We start from the raw sequence: 24,145 nt of genomic DNA, 5'->3' as shown, positions 1-24,145 counted from the left end.
CTGTCTTTGGAGTCTTTGCTCCTTCTTTTCATGGGAGTTGGAGAGACTCTACCTGGGGGATGGGAGGGTTGGCGGAAAGAGAACTGAACAGAAAGTCTGGACATGTGGATTCCAGCAGGGCTTCCAGGGAACCCTGAGGTCCACCAGTGCATCCTGCCACCTACCCCCAACGTCAACCCTCATCTGTTGCTCCTGCCTCCTGTTTATCTCTCACACCCGTCCCCCCTCTCCACCTCTCCCTCACCGGGACATCTGAAAGGGCCTCTGTGGTTCCCAGGGGCTTGGGCCTCCACCAGGCTGTGAGTTTCTGAGCAATTGAGACCCCATCTTTTCACCTTCACAAACTCTGAGCCAATAGGTGATCAATACATAGTATTTAGTGAGTTGAATGAACAAATGAACAGAGACAGAGGAGGGAGCAAAGCTGAGGGGCTGCATATTGTCAGCATCACGGTAACTGTGCCTCGGTTTCCTCATCTGTACTAAGGGAATATTAATGGTACCCACCACCCAGGATTAAAACAGAGCCTGGAAGGTAGTAAGTGCTCACAAAGGATCAGCTGTGATGTGATGCAGGTAGTGACAGGCCACACATTGGAGTTAGTTTGGGGGGTTGTATTGTAACATGAAAGCAGCAAGAGACTCAAGCAAACAGAAATGTTTAAAGTCAACAGGATAGAAGGCAACAAGGTAAATCGAACCATTGCAACCCAAGGTCTATGTTGGGCAAGTTGGAAGAGCCCTATTGCTCTCTGTTATCTGAGACACCCACACAGCGTTTATACTTCTGCAAAACAAGTCCCAAAGTCCTTCAAGGTCTCCTGCACATCCGGCCCTCCCTGTGGTGCCCAGAAGGACCTTTGCCACCCTTGCTGTCTTCCTCTCCCAGAGACGGTCACTGACACCATGTCTTGGGGCAGAAGAAACAGAAGATGGGTCTGGGACATGGTGTCACTGCTAGAAAACAAGTGTGTGCTTTCTGAGATATCAGCAAGGGTTGCTGAAAAGAGAAAAGAGATAAATTAAAGGGACTCCTAGTGGCCAAAGCGTGACCGCTTGACCGTCCAAAAGGAAATACTAATTATCGTTAAACAGCATGGGTTGAGCCTCCTAAAAGCTGAAAGTCCATAAAGGCCATAATGGTCCATACATTCAAAAGGGTAAAGTTGAAATAAAGTGTAGAAAAAAAATAGTGATAATAAAAACATTACTTTTATTAATTTTCACAAGTAGGGGTGGAGGTAATAGCTGGACGTTTTATTCCTTCTAGTAACCATATTGTCATTTACAGTGCATGGAGTTGCCTTCTTTTTCTCCAGGTAAGGATGAAGAGTGAAACAAGAAGCTATGAATAAGTCAAATAGTTCCAGAAAAAGCAAGAATTGAACCGTGCACAGGAAGCAGGCTTAGAGGTTGTGTACAGAAGGAAAGAGGGTCCACCAGGGTGTTGCAAGTTGGTAGACTTGCAAGATGCTAGGAGGAGACAAACTAACGATGCAAACTCAGTCGATTTCCTGGACGCAAAAACCTGGACCATGCAGCTAACCTTACTAATTTAACCAAGTTACGAGAAGACAAGCACAGTGCCAGTTATGCTAACAGAGCAGGCCTGATGGCAAACAACTCACCTAGCGTCCCTACATTTAAGCCTCACAACAACTATATGAAAAAAGAGACTCTTAGTGTGCCCATTTTACAGAGGAGAAAACTGAGGCTCAGAGAGCTGAAACGAGGTCCTCCCCTGAACCAAGTCCCCCCGTCCAGCTCCAACCACCCCTCACCCAACTCGGCCTGCTGCACGTCACAGGTGCTCAGAAAGACACTAACCACACCAGGCTCTGTGCCCTCAGGAAGCAAAATGAGCCCAGGCCCCAGGAGAGGGGACTGGTAGCCTTTGGGGATAAGCAGAAGCTTGAATCTGAAGAGGTGTCCCTGGACAAATATGTTGCTGTCCAAGTCTTTCTCCTGCTCAGCCCCTGGGACCCACTTGAAAGGTTTCCTAGGCTCAGGACATCGAAGATCAGAAGTAGCTGGCATTGACTTAGGGCCCATCTGTGCCTGAGGCCACCCTCAGTCTTATGCATTATCATCTCACTGGCTCTTCACAATCCTGGTAGACGTGACCATTCTTATCGTCCATCTCACAGATGAGGAAACGGAGGTAGAGAGAGGTTAAATGGCTAAGATCTCCCAGAGAGAATGGTGGAGTGAAGGCTCGAACCCAGATGCTCAGCCCCTGAGCCCATGCCTGAACCACTGAGCCGCACTGCCTCCTGAAGGAGGGAGCTGGTGCCTGGAAGGGGGCTCCCATAGTGAGTATGGGGGGATCTGAGTGTGGGCGTACATGTGACATGTCAGTGTGTGTGCCTGGGGCAGTCAGTACAGGCTGGTTTCCGCACTTTCTGGGGAACTCTACCAACAGGTGTAACATCCTTGAAGTTCACCACCGCTCTCTGGACCAGTCAGGGCCTCTGGTCCTTGATCTGCTTTGCCCCGGGCCCCTCGCACACCCCTCCCTTTCATTCCCTTCTTGCTGCAGACCCCACACCTCAGCTCTTGTGCTTCTCTCCATCCCTCTCTCATCTCTCGGCAGGCCAACAGGGGGATAGGGTCTCCCCAGACACCCCTTATCACAGCCAGCCCACAGCATCTTCCTAGGATATATTCAGTCCCAGGGATCAGTCCAGATGTTACAATCGACAATTCCAGAAGTAACCAAGTGGCCAGGACTTCCTCCACCTTGGCTTGTGGTTCGGGCCCTGGAGAGTGGCCGCTGGGTGCCCCCCACCCCGGGCATGCTGTCCTTGCCCATTTTGCCAGATCATCTCACCCCTTCTCCCCAGGATGCCTGTCTAGAGGAGCTCTCCGCAGCATGAAATGCTGGGGGGAGGGGAGTGTGAGGATGGGAGACAAAGAAGGGCTGAGTGTGGAGCCCTTGACTCAGAAGGGATAGGTCCCAACCCCGAGCCCCACTTTCTCCCACTCTCCCCCCACCTGCTCTTTCTTCACTCCACCTCCAAGTGCCCAGTCCCCCCGGCATCCTGCACCTCTTCGTCCCACAGCCAGGGTCTGTGACGCACACCTCCCCCATACGCACGGTCCCATCTCAATCTCTGCGGGACTCTTCTTGTGCATTTCAGAGGTGGCTCAGGCCTCGTCCCTCTACAGGTGGCCCTGGAAACCTGCCAGGACCCTGATGCCAGGCTCCGGGCCAACGGATGACATCTGTCATCTCCGTTAATCTTTTCTGGCAGGTGCTACCAGCCTGCCTACAGAGGCTCAAAGAAACTGGGTGATCCTGGGCCACACAGCCAGACACAGCAGGGACAGCAGGTGACACACAGGACTTCCTGGGCCGGCTCCTGGCAGCTTTGTGCAAGGCAGCTTCCTGCTCCAGGTCCCCGCCCCTCCCAGGCCTGCTGCCTGAGCCACCCAGAGCTTCCTTCTTCCTGTGCTGGCACAGCCCGGGTGCTGCACTCAGGGACACATAGCCTCCACGTTGCAGCCAGGAGCCCCAGGGGGAGGAGGAGTTCCTTCCGCTGCAGGAAGTGGAATTGAAGGTAGGGGGGTTGGAGAGGGGGCGACACCTTCCCACCAGCCCCAAGCCACCGGGCTGAAAGGGTTGTCGCACCTGGCGACAGCCTGGGTGCTTGCCTTCGCCCATTCAGTGTGAGAGCTGGGAGGGGCAGCCGGGTGTGGAAGGAGGCCATTGCACAGATGGGGAAACTGAGGCACAGAGAGGGGAAGAAATGCCCAGAAGGTATGGAGGGCAGGCCTCACCTCAGCACACCCTAGGTCTCCAAGCTGTGGGCAGATGTAGTGCCCTGGGGGAGATGGCCCTTCAGCCAGCTCAGGGGAGAGAGTCAGGGTTCTGAAGTCAGACTGTGGAACCGGGGAGTCGGGAGGTATGGGAGGGGGAGTCCACCCCTTCCTGAGCTCATTTCTGCTTCTATAGGAGGGGTGGTACATACTCCCCTCACAGGGGGTACTGACAGTACTGAATGAGGGAGTCCTGGGGGGAAGCTCCTGGATTGCTCCCCCCCACCCGCCCACCCAGAATGACAGCCGTGAGACCCACTGCCATGGGGATGCCAACATCATAGGGGCTTCACCGTGCCCCCCCAGCACTGGGCCCTGAGCTTACCTGAAACTGCTGCATTTAATCCTCTCAGCAGCCCAGCGAGGTAGGAACTGTCACCATCCCCATTCTACAGATGGGGAGACTGAGGTACGGGGAGGTTAAACAGCTTGCCTGAGATCACACAGCCAATGAATGGGGGCCCTGGGTTCCCTGGTCTGACCCTGTGAGCTAGAGGAGCCTACAGGCTATTCACCTGGCAGAGTCCCACAGCTGGGACCGGGGGAACGAGAGAAGGACAAAGACGTGCTTGTCCACTGACTCGACAAATATCCACTCAACTCAGAAATATCCACTGCGTGCCAAGGGGGCATGGGACGGTGCACACAGTGTGATGCCAACTGCCTTGGGTTTTTAAATGGATCAGGGTCAAGTAGGGCCCCACTGGCCTCAACCCTGCACCGACACCCCCAAACACCACCAGTACCCTCAAAAGCCTGCAGTAGCTCCTGCACGAGCAACAGCCCAAGGAAAATTCAAACAGCCTGTGGATCGCATTAGTCTGCCGGGAGCTGCAGCCAGTGGAAACAGACATGGGCCTGAGGCTGGCCAGGAACTGAGTCTCTTCCTGCCCGGAGAAGCCTGGAGAGAAGGTCTGAACAGAGGGCTGTGCAGACCGAAATCAAGAGCCTAATGTGTGCCCGGTGCTTTACATCAGTGATCTTGTGTATCACTGACAACCGTGCTAGGAAGTGGGACCTCCAAAGCCCTACGATGCAAACAAAAATACCTCGTGGTTCAGAGAGATGAAGCGGCTTGCCTGAGGCTGCACAGCTCTTCATAGATTTACTCTCTGACTCCCGGCCTCTGCCCACGGCCACCCATACAAGCCTTAAGCGGCTGTATCAACAGCGGTCAAGCCCCATTTTCTTTCCAGGGAAGTCGAGAGAGGTTTTGTATCCGGCTTGGTGACTTTGGGTGGATGAGCAGCCTTTCACCCTAGGCCTCAGTTTCCCCATCTGCCAATTGGACTCATAACCTACTTCACCCCCTGCATCTTCAGCAGTGGGCATTTCAAGGTGGCTCTATAAATGGTAGCTCTTGCTACCAGTGGGGCAGCCACTGAGAACTCCCCAGCGGGAGCACCGGCCAGCAGAGTCATGCCATTCTGAAGGGTGTGAGTCACATGCCACCCCAGCTTGGAGACAGAGGCTGTGGTTTATGAGCTGGGCACAAAGACTCCCTTTGGTATATGGAACAGAGGGCTGCATGCCGCCCAGGAGGAGCACATACGGGCAGCGTGGGCAGGAGGCTCAGTGTCCAGTCAGTGAACTTAGTCCCTGTTTACTTCTCTGATAACTGGGGTGACCTTGGTTAATATTCACCAGCAGCCTCCCACATCGCCCCTCTGGATCCACTGCTTAAATACAGGCAAGGACAGGGTTCTGTCTCCCCAGCCGTGGTCACCAGCCCCGACCTGGGACAGTGAATCGTAAGTATGCCTTCCACTGGCAAGAGCCTCCAGAGAGGCGTCCGGGTCCCTGCGCTACCCGGGGAAGGCCCTGGGGCTGCAGGGAGGTTGGAGAGGGCTGGGGCTTGGCCTCCTGTTGTCATAGTAACAGCAGCCCTGGGGGTCCTTTCCTGCTCCCCAAGCCTGTCCAGGGCCTCCCCAATACCTCCCGGTGATTAAACCGGCCCTCTGTGGGCAGAAGTGGAAATGGGGGGCTGGCTCTGGCATCCCGGGACCGAGGAAGGAGTACGTTTCTGCTGGCACAGCTTCTGTGTCTTTCCCGTAGGTTGTCTTCTGTAGGTCTCAGCACCTCCCCTACTGCTCGGGTGTGTATCTTTCTCCGCTTCTACAGATGAGAAACATAAGGCTCAGAGGGGGACAGTGAGAAGCCCAGGCTCACACAGGGACCCGGTAGGGGGGCCAAGCCAGACCAGAAGCCCAGAGTTTCAGCTTCTCCTCAGACCTCCATCCTCTCCCAAAATGCCCAGAACAGGACCACACCAGATCTCAGCCTGGAGGTTCCAAATTGGGCCCCCCCCACCCCCGTGCACTGTGGGCCTCTGGGCGTCCTCGTACGCAGCAGAAGATGGGAAGCTGGGGACGGGCACCGTCATCGGGGGGCTTTGAGCTGTATTCCTGAGCCCTCGCTCTGGCCAGGCAGCTTCTATTGAAGCCTCATGGCCATCTTCTGAGGTGCTTACCATGGCACTCCCCTTTTACAGACGAGGACATCCGGGACGGGGAGGCTCATCACTTGTTCCCAATCACACACCATGTAAGCTCAAGCTCAGGCCGCCTCGCTCCAGAATCCCCACTCCGGACCCCAGGTCCACTGCCAACATGGTTCCCTCTGGCCTCAGGCACCAGCTGGGGAAGGGGAAGCCTGGGCTGGCCTTGAGCCCCTCTCATGCTGGGTGACCCTAGAAAGTTGCTCAACCTCTCTGTCCTTTTGGTCAAAGGATAGATAACCTTTGCCCTCCTGACCCCACCCCACTCCCACTGGCCTTGATCTCTGGAGTTTAGGAAGGATATGATTTTTCCATCATTGGTTTTTGGAGATGGGGCCTACAGAGATGACAAGGCCAGGGAAATCAGACTCCCCGAGAGGGCTCTGAAAGATTCACAGTATCAGTAATGACTGATGCCTCCTGAGAGCTGACTGCATGCCGGGCATTTCTTGGCACTTTGCAGCTATTTCATTTGCATAATAGCTCCATGGGGTAAGTACACCCTTATCATCTCTGGGAAACTGAGGTTCAGAGAGGCTGAGTAACTTGTCCAAGGTCACACAGCTGATGGTAAATTGAACTTGGGCATTCTGGCCTCGTAGCCTCTGATCTTAGCCACAAAGTGGTGTTGCCCCTCTTCATTTAGCCAGGCCACCGCTGAGTTTTCTGTTCCAAGGCCTCCGCCTTCAGCTTTATACACAGAGAAATGCCAGACTCAGAAATCGAAATACCTAGGATTAAATTCAGTTCTGTAGGGACTTCCCTGGCGGTCCAGTGGTTAAGACTCCGTGCTTCCACTGCAGGGGGCGCGGGTTTGATTCCTGGTCAGGGAACTAAGATCCCGCAGGCCGCACGGTGTGGCCAAAAAAAAAAAAAAAAGTCAGTTCTGTAAGCAACCAGCTCTGTGATTTTCAGTAATTTACGTAACTTCTGTAGTCCTCAATTTCTCCATCTATAAAATGAAGAAATAAAATGAAGAAAGAATAAGAAACAGTTGTTGTTTACTCAGTGTGGTGATGAGGAGGATGCTGATGATAAATACCATTTGCTTGGAATGAGGCTTGGCAGCTCATAGGCATTAAATAAAGACTTGGAGAATTGAATTGAATACACTCCAAACTCTGTGGCCATTCTTTGCTCATCAGCATCCCCCTCTCTGGTCCTGGGTAGTGTGGCAACCGGCCAGGAAGAAAACTGCCGATTCTCAAGCCTGAATCCTACTTGTGCGCAGGTACGGGGAGCCCTTCCACACCTGCTCAGTGCCCGCCCACCCACCACCTTGTTCGGTCCTCACGTCTGCCCTTCAAGAGATTCTTTTCTCTACTTTACAGGAAGCCGAGGCTCAGAGAAGTGAAGTCACTTGCCCAAGGCCATTTGCCCGTAAGTGGCGGGGCTGGGTCACACCTGGGCTTATTTAGTGCCAGGTGTCAGCAGGTTGTGACCTTAGGCCATAGTCGCTTCCCTGGACCCCACTAGGTTGCTCTTGGTCACTCATTTTATGTCCTGGGGGAAATGGCATGAGATTAGACAAAGGGACGGGTCACTTTACTCTCCCTGACCTGCCCCTGACTCCAGAAGTGTCACTGTGACATCTTCATTCTATTGGTTTAAAGTTTGGTCCCTACACCTCTGGGCACGTCACCATTTACTTTCTCATCTCCATTTGGTTCCCGCACTAGCATTTGGCGGGTGTGGGGTGCTGCTTTTGATAGAAGGGTGAAGAGAGAGAAGTCTTAGGCCCCCGAAGTTGTAAGGAACAGACTGAGAGGCAAAATGAAGCCAACAGGGGCTCAAGGCAGAGTCCTCAGGACCTAACTCTGACATTTACAGGGTCTGAGACCTGACGACATACTGTCCTATCTGTAGTTCGAGTGGTGGAAAAACCAAGGCTTGCTCAAGCCAGCTTTTTCCCTGACTCACTGTGTGGCCTTAGCAAGGCCCTTACCCTTTCCTGGTCTCAAGCCATTTACTGTGAAAGAAGGAAGCCAGAGTAGGTGATGTAACCCCCTGGCAGATGGACTGGGTGGGAGCCAGGGATGTGCTCACCCCAGCTTCAACTCCACACCAGCCTTGTTACCTTCTTAAGGCCAGCAACCCTCTCAGCGGGAGGGCACCACATCCCATCCCCCATGGGAAGTCTCAGTCCATGTTGTTCCACCAAAGCCAGATACCCCTCTAATTAAAAATCCAGCATTGGTACACAGGGACCTCATTTAGATCCCCGCTGCCTTGATTGATACAGCTGGTGAGAATGAGGCCCCAGGATAAGAAGATGCTTGCCCAAGGCCAAGTGGACAGAAGTGGCCCTGTCAGGACTAGAAGCCATGGCCTCTGGCCTTGAGACCACTCAGCATAGTTAGTGTCCCCACCCTGCAGAAGCCCAAATCCCTCAGGATCTCTGCGCCCTGCAAAGATGGGGAGTTTCCATAAACCATGAAGGACCACAGCAAAATCCAGTGGAGGAGTAGAGAGAAAGCCAAGGGCAATGGAAATATACAGAACTAATCTTAGCACGATCATAAGCTCTAAAACCACTGGCTAGTTTAAGAAAAATATAAACAAGTATTACATAATGCGTGGTCTGCTCTGTTTGGATAAGTTAGAGGTGTGAAGGCCGGAAGGAAAGGTGGTGGAAAGCAGCCAGTTTTGTGCTTCATCCTGTTGTTTCATTGGAAGGAAACTTTTAAAAGTCCAAGGGGTAGATGAAACCCAGCATTCCTTATTTCCAACTTTTTCCCCTCGGGTTCTCATATGCCAAGTTCAAGGGCTCCTTTGTCTTTGTATTTTATTAAAATGATGGTTTTAGTTATATGACTGATAGCTAGCAGCAGACGCACCCTTCTCCTCTGCTTGGACCTCAGTTTCTCCATGTGGGAAGAGAGCAGGTTGTACTTAGGAGGTCTCAGCCTAGTGGCCCAAGGCTGGGATCTATATGGAGTAGACGGAGTTCCGTGGGGGCAGAAGTGGCCGTGTTGCTGCGGGTGACAGGGACTTTGACTATCACTAGATAGAGCCTGACCTTGCTGGGTCAGCCACAAGCTTTGTCATTCCCTATTGTCTCCCCCCACCCATGGAACTCATCTCCCTCCCTGCCATCCTCGGAAGCCTTCTCGTTTGCACCCCTACCAGCCTCCCCTCAATGTAATCTCTCTCCAATGCCTTCAGTGTAAGGCTCGGTGTCTAGACTTATTTCACTAAGTTCTCCCAACCATCTTACTTTCTACATGTGACAAAAAGAGGGCCAGAGAGACTAAATGACTTGGCCAAAGTCACACAGCTGGTAGTGACAGAGACCCGGATTAGAACCCAGGTCTTTCTGAACAGAAAAGTGATGCTTTTTCAAATCTTACCCACCCCACCTCACCCCTGCCCCAACAAACAAACCCCACTTGACTGGAGGAACCAGACCTCTAACACCCACATCCGCGCTGAGCGCAGAGCTGGGACACAGGTGGCGAGCGAGATGAGCAGCTAAGCTGACTGCAGCCCATTCCTGCGTCTGAGGCCATGGACTCCCTCTGAGGGCAGCCCTCTAGCTCAGGAAGATCTACTAGGGGCTGAGGTACACTGTGAGTGTTAAGGGGGTGCGGCCTCCCATCTGGGTCCCTCACAGCCCTTCTGTGTTCTGACTGGGTGTCACTGGGCTAGATCCTTCCCACTCAGGGCAGCAGTCTCTCTGTCCGTTAAAAACCAGGGTTCAGTAGAACTCTTCCTAGGGCTGTTCCAGACCCAATCATCCCTGAGCCCGATCTGGCCCATGTCCTGGGCAATCATCTACTTCCTGTGCCTCAGTTTCCTCTTTTGCAAAGTAGGGGCTGTGGCACTTACACCTCGGGCTCATTGCAGATGTTAGTGGAACCATCGAGAGTGTGGACTCCAGACCCAGACTACCTGGGGGTGTGATTCTGGTCCTGCTACTTTACTGCTCTGGAACCTTGGACAAGCGACTTAACCTCTAGGAGCTTGGTCTCCTCATCTGTAAGGCCAGGATAGTCGCCTGACCTACCTCATAGGACAGTTACCAGAATGCAGTGAGATAAGACAGTAAAGTGCTTAGAATGGAGCTTGGTGTATGGTAATCGCCATAAAGTCTTTGCTGTTGTTCTGAGTCTTTCAATGGTGCTGATGTAGGAAAGTGCTTGGCACATAGGTGCTCGATAAACAGTGGTTGCTTTGACATGGCGTCCATCGGTGATCGAGGGACTCATCGTGTGGCCTGACCCGGGTGTGGTACCCTTCTCTCTCTTGCAGGACAATGGCATCCTCCATCACATGGGGCCTCCTCCTGCTGGCAGGCCTGTGCTGCCTGGTCCCTGTCTCCTTGGCTGAGGGTCTCCAGGGACACGCTGTCCAGGAGACAGAGGTATCGCAGCAGGATCATGAGCACCACCAGGAAGCAGCCTGCCACAAGATCGCCCCCAACCTGGTCGACTTCGCCTTCACTGTGTACCGCCAAGTGGCCCATGAGTCCAATGCCACCAACATCTTCTTCTCCCCAGTGAGCATCGCTACAGCCTTTGCGATGCTCTCCCTGGGGACCAAGTGTGACACTCACACCGAGATCCTGGAGGGTCTAGGTTTCAACCTCACTGCAAGAACAGAGGCTGAGATCCATGAAGGTTTCCAGCATCTTCTCCACACCCTCAACCAGCCAGACAACCAGCTGCAGCTGACCACTGGCAACGGCCTTTTCATCAACGAGAGCGCGAAGCTAGTGAGTAAGTTTCTGGAGGATGTCAAGAACCTTTACCACTCCGAAGCCTTCTCCACCAACTTCAGGGATACTGAAGCGGCCAAGAAAAAGATCAACGATTATGTAGAGAAGGGAAGCCAAGGAAAAATTGTGGATTTGGTAGATGATCTTGACCAAGACACAGTTTTTGCTCTGGTGAATTACATATTCTTTAAAGGTAAGCCTGCACAACCAGCCTGAAACAGAAACACCCCCAAAATATTCTCAAACACTCAGTTCTTAACTTTCCTGGCAGTGCAGAATGGGATATAGCCATGCATCTCTGCACATGTTATTTAATTTTCCACACATGACCACTAAAACTTTCCCTGATCAAATAGGGTTAGGGAACTATGGATTAAACAGTCAAAGTATCATCGTCTCTGCAGGACTTTTCAGAACCTTAAATATCCTAATGTGCACTGTAAATCCCTACCTGGGAGGGGTGTGTGATATGCAATGTCTCCCAAAATAGAGAGCCAGAAAAACAAATTTTGGCAGAGCGTACAAAGGAAATAGGATTTCCTGGAACACGCTTCTGACAACTCGAGTGTAGAAGAACCAGTGACACCTTTGGAGTCAGAAAGACCAAGATTCAAATCCTTCCTCTACCACTTAATAGCCTCTACAAAATTGAAATTTTGGATACTACTCCAGTCTTGCATTATCCTCCCAGAATACCTTTTCTGTAGACTGATTGCTCATTTTAGCCCCATTTTATAGATGGTGAAGCTGAGGCCCAGAGAGACGTATCTCACCAGGGGGCTCAGGGCTCCTTTATTCTACCACCGTTATTAAACCTTCTCCCACCCCTGGCTGATGTCTGCTGTCCCTTCTCTCCAGGAAAATGGGAGAAGCCCTTTGAGGTGGAGCACACCACAGAGAGGGACTTCCACGTGGATGAGGAGACCACCGTGAAGGTGCCCATGATGAACCGCCTGGGCATGTTTGACCTCCACTACTGCGACAAGCTCACCAGCTGGGTGCTGCTGATGGACTACGTGGGTAACGCCACCGCCATCTTCATCCTGCCCGACCAGGGGAAACTGCAGCATCTGGAGGACCAGCTCACCAAGGAGCTTCTCACCAAGATCCTGGAAAAGAGACACGCAAGGTGACTTCCCAAACCAGAGGCCAATTCAGGAGCTGCCACAATAGGTCCAGCCTGAAGGTGGGGGTAGACCCACGTCCCATGGCCATGACCACTGTGCATGACCTTGTGCCTCCAGCAGAGGCCAGCATCCGTGCAGGTAGTATCAGCCGGGCTCCATGGGAGGGATGGTACCCAGGGGTGAGGAGGGAAAGTCCTGTCCCTGAGGACTTCCTCCCCAGCCTGGACAGTGTCCCTTCCCAGTGGCCGGTGCCCCGTGCAGGGAGAGCAACGCAAACCCATGTTGTGGGCAAACCCAGAAGGAAGAGGTGGGCTTCCTGGCAAAGGTGGCAGTTGAGTGTGGACTTTCAGGACAGAAAGTCCACGGCAAAATGGGGAAAACCTCAGAGAGGCCTGAAAAGCAAAGGCCCAGAGCGGGAAACTCCAGGACACGTTTGACACTGGTTCTGGATCCTTTGTCACTAGATGAGTGTGGTTGGTCCCCGTCATGCACCCCAAATTAGTGCATGTCTCTGTATTTGTAAATATGCCCATGCCCGGATGAGCTGTTTTCTCATGTACGATATAAAACAAAAATACAGAGAAGTACTCATCATTCACTGAACAGATGTCACTCTGGACCTGCCAGCACACCCCACGGTCCAGAGGAGTCCCAGTCTGAGGGGTGACCAAACCCTGCAGGGAAGCAGTGTGCACAGTCCTTCCAGAGACACCCTGGATCCTCCAGGAGGCCTTATCAGAGGAGGTGGCATTTGAGAGGCTTTGCAGGACAAGAGGATCCCCGTGATTCTAACGTTCTCTGACCCCACGTGTAGAGGAACTAAAAGTAGAATAGATCAAGGCTGACCTCACATCCTTGCATGGGCAGGGGGACAGGGCGCCAAGTGGGAGGAACAACCAGAAAAGGAAACACTTTCAACTCTGTGAAACTTTTTTATTTTCTATCCGTCGTGACAGTTCTGCCAATTTACACTTGCCCAAACTGTCCATTTCTGGCACCTACGATCTGAAAACTCTCCTGGGTAAACTGGGCATCACCAAGGTCTTCAGCAACAGGGCTGACCTCTCAGGGATCACTGAGGAAGTGCCTCTGAAGCTGTCCAAGGTGAGTGTGTCCTTGACCTCTGTAGGCCGCAATGTGCACGGGGGCTGCAGCTCGAGGGTGAGGCTGAGGAAGGGACACAGGGACACAGGGACACAGGCACACCTGCAGACTGAGGTCCCTGAGGAATGCCATCGCTCCACCAAGACTGCAGTGTGGCCGGATGATGGGGGGGAACAGGCGGCCTCACGTGCTTGGTGCATTTTATTTAAGGACCTCCTCTGAGGCTGTGTCACTCAACCTCTGTCTCATCCTTGGCCGGGGACTTCTCTTCTTTGGGTCCCGATAAACCCCTATTTACAGAGAGAGGCTTAGGCTCAGGGATTTCAAAGGACCTTTGGCCCTGCGCCTGTGACACCAGGAGCTACTGGTGAATCACTGAGTCTGAGTTACAGAGTGATTTCGACCAAAGATGCCATTTACGCGGGAGAATTACAGGTGCCCAGAGAAACAACTGCAGTTCAGTGACTGACTGTGAGCTGAGTGCCTGGGTGGGGATGAGGCGTGTGAAGGTCCCCATCGAAGCCCTGGTCCCCAGGGAGTTTAGAATCGGGTCTACAAACAAGTGCGGAGCCAAGGAGACAAAGTACAAGAAAATCCACCTCCCGAGATGGTGGGTTCCTTCCCAGGGCTGTTGAGGAGGCTGGTCAGGAAGAGGTGAGGGTCCCCTCGTGGGTCAGACACAAGCGTTGAGAGCCATGCCTTGTGCGTCTCCTGCAGGGAGGGGAGGACAGGGATGGGGAAGGACAGGCCAGGCGATGAGAGGCCAGAGCGGGCCCCTCCCTGGGCAAGGCTCTCCTCGCGCCTTGCTCCCAGGCCTGGCTGGGGGCCGGCAGCCTGTCTCCATTCAGATGGGACCTCTGTGCTCTCCCCTTTGCAGGCGCTGCACAAGGCTGTGCTGACCATCGATGAGAAAGGAACAGAAGCTGCGGGGGCCACGGTTATGGAAGCCATCCCCATGTCAATCCCCCCGGAAGTCGAGTACAACAGACCCTTCGTCTTCATCATCTACGATAAAACCACCAAGGCTCCCCTCTTCATGGGAAAGGTGGTGAATCCTACCCAAAAATAACTGCCTCTCTGGGTTCAGCTGTCCCCTCCAGGACAGGTCCCCTTCCTCCATGGCATTAAAGAATGACTGACCCGGCCCAAGCTTGTGTGTGGCGTGTAAATCCCTCATCCTCTTGCGTCTGAGTCTCTCTTTACGTCCCCAGGATGTGTGTGAAATCCAGGCCATAGCGATCTTTCAAGTGTCCACTGCGTTAGGGTTTACTAGCATTTGCACCATCCAGCCCTGTGCTAGGCCAGGGTGAAATGTAGGCTAAAACCCACAGCTTACTGCTCCTTCCCCAGTCACTGTGGAAAACCTCCAGGCTTTCCAGTCTCCTCTGGGACCCCCAGGAGGAAATCGCACGGGCTCAGAATCCAGCCCGTGGTCCCCACCTCCACCCAGTGTCCACCAGGTCCTCTGCTCAGCGCCCCACCCCACGCTGGTGCTCATTGCGACCCCCAATGAGAGCCCCTCACCCTGCAGGGCTGCCACTGCTCCCAGAGCCCTCAGCTCACACGGGGACACTGGGCCGCCGCGTCACCAGCAGCAGGAGGAGACCAGGTCCTCTTCTTGTCCCACACTGTCACCTGAGCCAGGCTTGAGCCCTGACTGCTCACAGGTCTTTCCTGCAAAAGGCTCTGGCTGATTTTTCCAGGGACCCTTTCCCATGGGGCTGGACTGGGAACACATACTTCTGTCTTTGTCGTGCCATCTCTGCTCCAAGACCCTCAGACGTACCACTCCTAGAAGCAGGTCTCATCTCCCCAGTGAAGCGAAGGTCTTGGTCTGTATCACTTGCTCGGACTCACCCAGGATGTCAGGCCCCCAAGACCACTTACGCTATGCCCTCTTGTCTTCCCTAATCACACAGCCAAGGTGCCCCAGAGGGCTCTGGAAAGTCCTGACAGTGATTCCTTGGCCATAGGGAGAGAGAGTGGAGCAGACCCCCCATACCCCAGCTGCCCTCCCTTAGCCAAGCTGTGTCAGGGGCCACATTTCCACGTGCCTTGTTCCTACCCCAGGGCCCTCCCTGTGGTCTTTGGAGGAAAACCACAGCTCCCTGGGCCACAGTCAGAGGCTGTCCCGGGAACAGACTTTTTCACTAAGGGCCACGTGACTCCTTCTGGCCCTCCAAGCCTCTGCTGGAGGGCTGCTACAGTCAGGAGGCCTGGCTGGAGCCCAGCCTGAAGGAGCCAGCTCCCTGAACTCTCGCGGAAATACGCTTGTCCCGTGGAAGGACGGCCCTGTCCTACACAAATCCAGTAATCACCCTCTAGCCTCTCACTGGGATGAATGTATACTGAAAGAACAGGCTTGAGTCATGTCAGATTTACACCGTTCAAGTCAAAATGGCCACATCTGTGCAATTTCACATAACATAATGGGTACAATTGGACTGTTTCCCAAATAAGTCTCTATCCTCTTGAGTTTTCTCTGCCTAGAGACTTCCAACTTCTACAAATTCCATTAAGGATACAAACATCTTCCAGCACTTAGAATGATGCCAGACCTGAGGGTCTGAAGACCTGGATCAAGTTCAGAATCTGCCACTTCCCAGCTGTGTGACTTTAGTGAAGTTGCCAAACCTCTCTGGTCCTCATCACGGTTACAAAACCTATGTTGGGTTGCTGTGAGGTTCACATCAGAGTGTTAAAACAGATTTTAAAGGACAGCAGAGGAGGGCAGTGGTGTCAGGGACGATGTTTGCTGCCTTTATGAGCTCCTCCTCTAAGCCGGGCTCCCTGGGAGGGGCCGTTCAAGCATTTTCTCACTGAATCCTCATGGCTGCACTGTGATGTTGGGAGTGGAGCTGCTCTGCCCTTATATGCAGCACGTTCTACAGATGAAGAAACTGAGGCTCAGAGAGGCTCACTGTCTTGTTCAAGGTCATGGTAAGTGGCAGAGCTGGCCTCCAAGGCTCTCCTTGTTCCCCCAGACCTCACCACATCACACCAGATGGGCCACGTGGCACTTAGGCAGAGATAAATCCCCCCTCGAAGTGTGAGGAGTGCTGGATGCCTCTGCAAGAAAAACAGTCCCCGGATCTTCTGGAGCTCTTCCCACCTGAGTTTAAAGAGCTCACAGCCTTGAGCAAGCAACACAGCATACTCCGCAACACTGGCTTCTGGGGAAGTAAAGGGTCGGATGCAAAGGCCACTGGGAATTCCTGAGAGTCCAGAGAATTCACCTAAGATACCATCATTTCACATCAAAGAATGGCCTGTCATTACATTAGTCTGGACTCGGGCTGGCAAAGCCCCAATTCAAACTTAAAGCCCCAGAGGGGATTTCATTGGTTCATATGGGAACCAACAGGGTCCATTCAATGGGGTGGGAGGGGCAAAGCATCAGGGCAACCTTGTCATAAGGAGCACAAGAGTGTGCCACAAACCAGGCAGGACAGCCATAAACCTCAGCTTTACCTGTTCTTTAGAGTTTCAAAATGTATTCACTGCCTAGTCTGACCCTCAAAATCGGTCCTTGAAGGACCCAGCTGGGAATCGTTATCCCCAAGGTACAGATGGGGAGATGGCAGGTTGGGAGACCTGCCCAGCACAGTCCTGGAAGGCAGGTCCCTCACACTTCAGCCCGGGCTGCCCTAATGCCATATATTCCCCAATCCATCTCAGACCTTAGGAAGAATGCCAACCTCCCGGTCCACATGGGGTCCACCTCTCTGCCTTAGCACCAGCTGAAGCACAGCTGCTAGGGGTTCTGGGCTGGTCCAGGTCAGTTTGCCCCTCCAGGCAAGGACCCAGCTCTGCTCTGAGACAGATGAGAGGGAAACACACAAGCAGGCTCCAGGCTCGGACAGGGACAACGTGGAAGGGACATTTACACCCCCCATCAGTCTGCAGGAAAAAGACATACCAATTCGATTTTAAGCATAAATCAATGAACCTTTGTGGTTATGTGCAAGCTCTGCCTTGACTGGTGGGGTCATCTGAGATTCATTCATAAAATGAAGACAAAGGTCAGGGATGCTTCTGGCATTTCACACATGCACACTAATTCAGAAATGGGAGATACTGATTACATGTTGATTTTCATCCCAGGAGCTCACTTGATCCTCTCCACAGGCCCGTGGGGTGGGCATTAGTTCAACAAGGAAAAGAAAACCTTTACTGGGTGTCTGCAATATCCCAGGGATGGGGAGGAGACCCACCCTCAAAAAACACCTGTCTATGGCTGTGGATAATGGGGAATGAATGAGGCTGTGATATCATGATCAATAAGAAGAAATATATATATATACGCTCTTCATCCCAGTTCTGGCATAGAGATCCTAAAACCCCTGGATTTTCCTAAGTGATGAGCACCAGAAAGGTGGGTTTTGTTATGTTAGTGAGGTGATTTTGGAAAGCCCCTAGGTCCCCTGAGGATGGGGGTTGGTTGCCATGGGAAACCAACCTCTAACCTCCAGGAGGGGAAGAGGGATTGGAGATTGAGTTCAATCACCAATGGTCAGGGAATTAATCAATCATGCCTATGTAATAAAGCCTCCAAAAAAGCCAAAAGGATGGGGTTCAGAGAGCCTCTGGCTTGGTGAACACTGGGGAGAGAGATGAGCTTGGAGGGGACATGGAAGCTCCACTCAGTGTCCCCATACCTTGCGCTATGCATGTCTTCCATCTGGCTGTTCCTGAGTTAATCTTTTTTAATCAACCGGTAACCTAGTAAACAGAAGGTTTCTCTGCGCTCTGTGAGCAGTTCCAGCAAATCAGTTGAACCTAAGGAAGGAGATCATGGGAACCTCCAATCTATAGCCTGTGGGTCAGAAGCACAGGTGACATCCTGGACTTGAGATTGGTGTCTGAAGACGGGGTGGGGCAGCCTTGCAGGACTGAGCCCTTAACCTGTGGTAGCTGATGCTGGCCCCAGGTACATAGTGTCAGAATTGAATTGTAGGACAACCAGCTGGGGTTGGAGAATTGCTTGGTGTGGAGAAAACCCCACACACGCTGGAACTGGGTGCAGAATCATTAGAGGCCTGGCTGCGTGGTGACTGTGCACCTTCAGATCCCTTCCAGAGCTATTAGGAATGATCCACAAACATCCACAAACAGCGTGGACAGCTTGAGAGCTTCTTTAGAGGCTGGGGACTTTCTGCTGCCGTCCTTTGTTGGGTATTCATACTCAGTGCAGCAGGCAGAGCACGCGGCCTCCCTCACGGCCAGGCGCTGCCAGGACAGCTTCTGAATGACGTCTGAGCCTAGTGTGGGAGAACAAATGGAGTGCCCCTGGGTGGAGAAGTCAGAGAAAGGTACTCTCACCAAGATGGTTCCCTCCCCAGCGAGGACACAGCCAGAAGCCCAGGGTGGTATGAGACTCACTCTGGCATAACATGAGAGATATTAAGAGACAGCGCCTGTGTGTCTTTGGGAGAGTTCCTCAACCTCTTGGTGCCTCGGTTTCCTCATATGTAAAAAGTGAAAAAGAGTATCTACTTTGCAGCGTTTCCATCTGGACTCTATGAAATGGCTCATTTCTATCAATATAAGGGCTCTTGTTTTGGGCCTGGGCAGCCCAGAAGTTGTCCGTGGGCTGGGTGTCAGGCCATGGGGAGACCTGGCCTCAGTCTCACAATTCTGGGTGGTGTGAGCTGTCTAGCTCAAGCGCAGGTTTCTGGAAGCCCACTGTCCCACAGAAATAAGCCCCATGTTCCAAGATCAGCTTTATCAGAAACAAAGGTGCTATATGTCCCCATAGGCCTTATTTTTGTCCTTTCACTCAACTGGTTTGGCACCTTGGCAGGAAAGATGAGGCTGTTCAATTAAGCTTGAACGATGCCAAGAGCAGGCACTCTGATGGCTGCAGTAGTCTTGTGACTGGTGCTGTTGATGTCCTGCTTGCTGTAGCAAAGGTTACATAAGGAACGAGCAAAGGAACCAGAGTCGGAAGAACTGAAGCAGGAACTTGGAGCCTCCTGCAGCCTGGTCCCTGTTTTTCCGTGATGGGCAGAGCCCCTGCGTACATCCCACAGGAGACACATAGAGTGAATGAGATATCACCTTGGCCGTGTTAAGCCCTTGAGGTTCTGAGCTTGTTTGTTACTGCAGAGTAACCCAGCCCATCCTAACTAATACAACTAGAATTCGAGAAACTGCACTCAAAGAAGTCTTCACCTAAGAAGCAAGCCTGAAGTGATGACTAAGACTGAAAAGGAAGACTGAGGAGCAACCCTCAGGAGGGAACCACATTAGAAGGTGCCAGAAAGGGGTGCTAAGTAAATGCCAGGGAAAGACAGCCCAGGTGTGGTGGTGAGCACATGCCAGGAAATTTGGAGGATGTGGGACTGAGTCATGTAAGACAGGGTACCAGCAGGTCAGTCCCACAGGGGAGGGCCTGACCCAGGTGGAGCTATCAGGTAATTACCAGGACGTTTGCTCTCAGAAGGCAAAGCTGCCTTTCCAAGGTCAGGTGCTTCCTTGTTATCAGGTATCACTTTGTTTATCTAAGAGCAACGTGAACATCATATAATGAGAAATCAGAGCCATCAGAATTTTTTTAATGTCACGGTATGACTTTCACAAAGAGCACAGTGAACAGAGCAAGTTAGAAATACATATTAAGTTTTTAAAAAATGATTTTTTTCTTTAGTCCTCAGATGTCAATAGCCTTGAAATATGGTCTGAGTATTATCAATATTATCATTGCAATTTTCTTTAGTTCTGAGGCGACTTTCAGCAATGTTAGGACGAGAGTGCTAACGGCAGTATAAACAAAGTAGAGAGAATCCAGGAATCCCAAATCAGCCTTCGAATGAACGTGAAACCCTGAGCAGGCCATTTGATCTCTGTGTGCCTCAGTTTCCATTCCTGCAAAATGGGGATAACGAGACTAACTCACTCGTTTCCTTCTTTGGATGATTGTGCAACGTGTCTTTTTTTAGTGCTTGTTCTTACCAAATATTAAACATTAATCAAGACTGCAGATTCCAAAAGTAATATTTTGGGTACTAGCTTCCCCTCTCCCTTGATTTTGTCTCTCAGCTCTACCACTCACGTGCCTCAGGAGCTAGAGAGATCACCTCCCCTCTGCGAGCCAGCAAAAATGTGAGCATTAAGGTCGCTTGAGGTCCTGATATTCTTCAGTATTCTAACTCCATCAGGATGGTCCCATGTCATTCTCTCATGTGATTCCTCTGAGCCTTGGCACCTGTTATCTTGGCCTGTTATCTCCCTTCTGTGCCTGGAAAAATGGGCTTTGGAGCCCAAAGAACACAGATTCCAGCTCCCAGTGTGAGGTTTCCTAGGGCTGGGACCCTGGCAGTGACAAACCCGGTGACTTCAGGCAGCTGACATTTACTGAAGTTTAACTATGGGGTACTTCCCTGGTGGTCCAGTGGTTAGGACTCTGTGCTTCTGCTGCAGGAGGCACAGGTTCGATCCCTGGTCAGGGAACTAAGGTGCCACATGGCATGGCCAAAAATAAATAAATAAATAAATAAATAAATAAATAAATAAGAATTTTTTTTAAAAAAAGAAGGTCAACCATTCATCAGGCACAGTTCTAGGCTCTGGACAGATTTTAATCACTCTTCTCAACAGCTCTGGGAGACAAGTCTCAAGGAGAGATGAATCCTTGGGTTGCATGGTCACAAGGCTCCCATCACCCCGTCCTCCCAGGTGGCCTTGTACCTGCTGGTTCCGCTGGACTAGACCACTTCAGGGAAGAGCAGCAAGGCCCTCAGATGATATCAGCCACATGCTGGCTGAGCTCTGGAGGCTCCCCAGGCTTATTTCCTTCAGGGTGTGGGGAGTAGGGCCCCGTAGGACTGAGCATCCCAACGCCCTAAGACTGCCCTATAAGTAGGTGAAGGCATGTGCCAGTGTGGTACAGCCTGTGGGGTGAGTCCAGCCCAGTGAGCCTCCCGGAGGAAGAAGAGATTTCCATGCACTGAGTGAGTAGCTCTCCATCAGCCCTGTCCTGAGCTGACACGGGTGCGTGAGGCCAGGCCACCTTGACAGAGGAGCAAACTGAGGCACAGGCAGGTTTGGCTCCGATTTGCAGGGTGAGGATTTGAAGGCGGGCAGTCGAACCTTTGCTGTTCTGCCCAGCACAGTCGGTGGAGAGGATGGAACGACATCATTCAAATCCCCCCATTCTTTTTCAGATTCTTTTCCCATGTATGTTATTACGGAATACTGAGTAGAGGTCCCTGTGCTATACTGTAGGTCTTGGTTGATTATCTATTTTCTATATAGTCATGTGTATATGTTAATCCTAAATATCATTGTACACCTTAAACTTGCATAATGATATAAATCAATTAAATCTCAATAAAGTTGGGGGGGAAGGAAGTAAATGTTATAAAATAGTTAAAGGCGAAAAATGTAGCCACTAACAACCTGAAGAAAATATAGCTGAATATTTAACTGAAAAAAAAAAAAAAAAGGTCCCAGCACACAGGAGGCCCCTATAATAATACAGGCTGGTGGGCAGGGCTGCTTCGGGGTTACCTTTCTTCTTCTCCCACCCTCCCCAGGCTTGGACATAACCCCATGGCCTTGGTGGTCTTCACCTGTGTGTCTCCCCCCCTGTAGAAGGCAGGGACGAGGCCCCCTGGAGGGACCGCACCCTTTGCCCCATTCTCTAAAATGCTTCTCTGCCTCAGGATCCTTCCCTTTTTTAAATTTTTTTCCTCTTGTTTGTTTTTGTTTTTGTTTTGAGGTAGATACTATTATTTCCTTTTTCTTTAGTGTTTATTTCTTTATTTTTTTTTATTAAGAAGATTCTCCTTTCTTACCTTGTTCTTTTCACTTCCAGCCAGAGCCACAGTCTTTGGCCTGGCCTGGTAGTTTCCATGGCCCAGCACTTAACTATCTTGCTGGAGAAAGCTGATCCCCCGTGATGGCCTGTCCCCCAGATTTTCAGAGGCCAGCCCAAGGTCTCCCTCTCTGCTCCCCAGTGGACCCCTGGCCTTGACCTCATTGTTGGAACTGCTCCTTTGAAAGGTTGAGGTGTATTCATTAACTCCTCAGATAACCCTGCTAGCTTTTCTGTCACCTCCTCCCCTTTCTTATCTGGGTTCACGGCCCTGTCTTCTATCCGCTGGCCCCTCACTGATCCTAAAAGCTTTAGTTGGCAAAACCCACCGTCCCCCTCCCCCAGAGAGCTCAAGAAAGGCTTTTCGGGGCTGTGGCTGCATGTGAGTGTCTAGCTGGAACAGCCCTGATACTCAGGGGCTGTTGTCATTAAGCCTCTTAAAGGTGCTGGTCATCAAGCTCCTGGTAGCCAAAGGACCACAGAGGCATCTGAGCTCCCAAGCTGACAGCCAAAGAGATTTTTCTGTGGTCTCCCGAAGGCCTCGCACAACTTACCACAGCAGAATCCTGGGGTCCCTTGACAAGGTCCCCACCCAAGAAGAATGAACACCCCAAACTGACTGAGTCCATTAAACTCTTTGGCCCCAGTGAGCAAACTCAGATGGGAATCACTTGACCCAAACCCATTCCAAGATGAGAAAAGTCTGGTCAAGCAGGAAGAAGGAGGCCTCCCAAGTGGGTCTCGTGCTCTGAGCCCTTCCTCCTTCAACATGGGAGCTCCACAGGGGTGCTTTGGCCCTGGGGGACCCTGGGCAATGCCTGGACAATTTTTTATTGTCACACCTGGGGGTGGGGAGGGGCTACTGGGATTTAGTTTTATCCAGGATGCTGCTAAACACCCAACAATGCACAGGACAGCCTCCCCACAGCATAGAATGTTCCAGCCCAGAAATAGTACTGAGCTTGAGACCCCTGACTCCCTCTGTGCCCAGCCCTTAGAAGCAGCCAAGCTTCCACTTCAGGAGGTAGTTATCAGATGAACAGCCCCCTGAACACAGAACACCGGGCCAGAAGCAGAGAGACCTGTCTGTCTTGGCTCTGCTTGGCCAGCTATGTGGCCTTGAGCAAGTTAATGACCCTCTCCGAGCTTCACGTTTCACATCCTGTAAAATGAAGATAACAAAACGCTCCACAAGACAAATGTCTGTGAGGGCCGCGAGGTTGAGGGTTCTCATGTGCTCTAATTCAACAGCCTTCTCCAGGCCTAGAACATTATAGAATCAGATGATAATCAACTCCAGGCTCAAGTGGCCTATAAAGTGAGAGCTGTAGCAGTTTCAAGAAAAAGGAGATGGAGGAAGTGTGTGGAGTTAGGGAGAATCCGGGCCTGAATCAGGCAAGCCCTTCTGTGTTCTGACTGGGTGTCACTGGGCTAGATCCTTCCCACTCAGGGTAGCAGCCTCTCTGTCCATTAAAAACCAGGGTTCAGTAGAACTCTTCCTAGGGCTGTTCCAGACCCAATCATCCCTGAGCCTGATCTGGCCCACTTCCTGGGCAATCATCTACTTCCTGTGCCTCAGTTTCCTCTTTTGCAAAGTAGGGGCTGTGGCACTTACACCTCGGGCTCATTGCAGATGTTAGTGGAACCATCGAGAGTGTGGACTCCAGACCCAGACTACCTGGGGGTGTGATTCTGGTCCTGCTACTTTACTACTCTGGAACCTTGGACAAGTGTGACTTAACCTCTAGGAGCTTGGTCTCCTCATCTGTAAGGCCAGGATAGTCGCCTGACCTACCTCATAGGACAGTTACCAGAATGCAGTGAGATAAGACAGTAAAGTGCTTAGAATGGAGCTTGGTGTATGGTAATCGCCATAAAGTCTTTGCTGTTGTTCTGAGTCTTTCAGTGGTGCTGATGTAGGAAAGTGCTTGGCACATAGACGCTCGATAAACTGTGGTTGCTTTGACATGGCGTCCATCAGTGGCTGAGGGACTCATCGTGTGGCCTGACCCAGGTGTGGTGGCCTGACCCAGGTGTGATACCCTTCTCTCTCTTGCAGGACA

General features: G+C 51.9%; 1 protein-coding gene across 3 annotated transcripts; it reads left to right on the top strand.

Annotated features, from left to right (window-relative positions):
- Positions 1-3,474: 3,474 nt before the first annotated feature.
- LOC309802799 (alpha-1-antitrypsin-like) lies at positions 3,475-14,413 on the top strand. 3 transcript variants are annotated; one of them, XM_082618681.1, is made up of 6 exons: positions 5,517-5,570; positions 7,648-7,696; positions 10,568-11,226; positions 11,892-12,162; positions 13,117-13,264; positions 14,142-14,413. In XM_082618681.1, exons 3-6 carry the CDS (start codon positions 10,572-10,574, stop codon positions 14,331-14,333), a joined length of 1,266 nt encoding a protein of 421 aa, XP_082474807.1. In that variant the 5' UTR covers positions 5,517-5,570; positions 7,648-7,696; positions 10,568-10,571; the 3' UTR covers positions 14,334-14,413. The 3 variants fall into 3 exon arrangements, with proteins under 3 accessions (XP_082474808.1, XP_082474809.1, XP_082474807.1); XM_082618682.1 differs by lacking the exons at positions 5,517-5,570; positions 7,648-7,696 and adding an exon at positions 3,475-3,560; XM_082618683.1 differs by lacking the exon at positions 7,648-7,696 and having other exon boundaries at positions 5,471-5,570.
- Positions 14,414-24,145: the final 9,732 nt, after the last annotated feature.

The sequence above is a fragment of the Mesoplodon mirus genome (genome assembly GCF_964341445.2).
Source record: "Mesoplodon mirus genome assembly, chromosome: 4".
Taxonomy (NCBI): domain Eukaryota; kingdom Metazoa; phylum Chordata; class Mammalia; order Artiodactyla; family Ziphiidae; genus Mesoplodon; species Mesoplodon mirus.
Note: the sequence above shows the minus strand (reverse complement) of the source record. Positions and strands in the feature narration are given on the sequence as shown.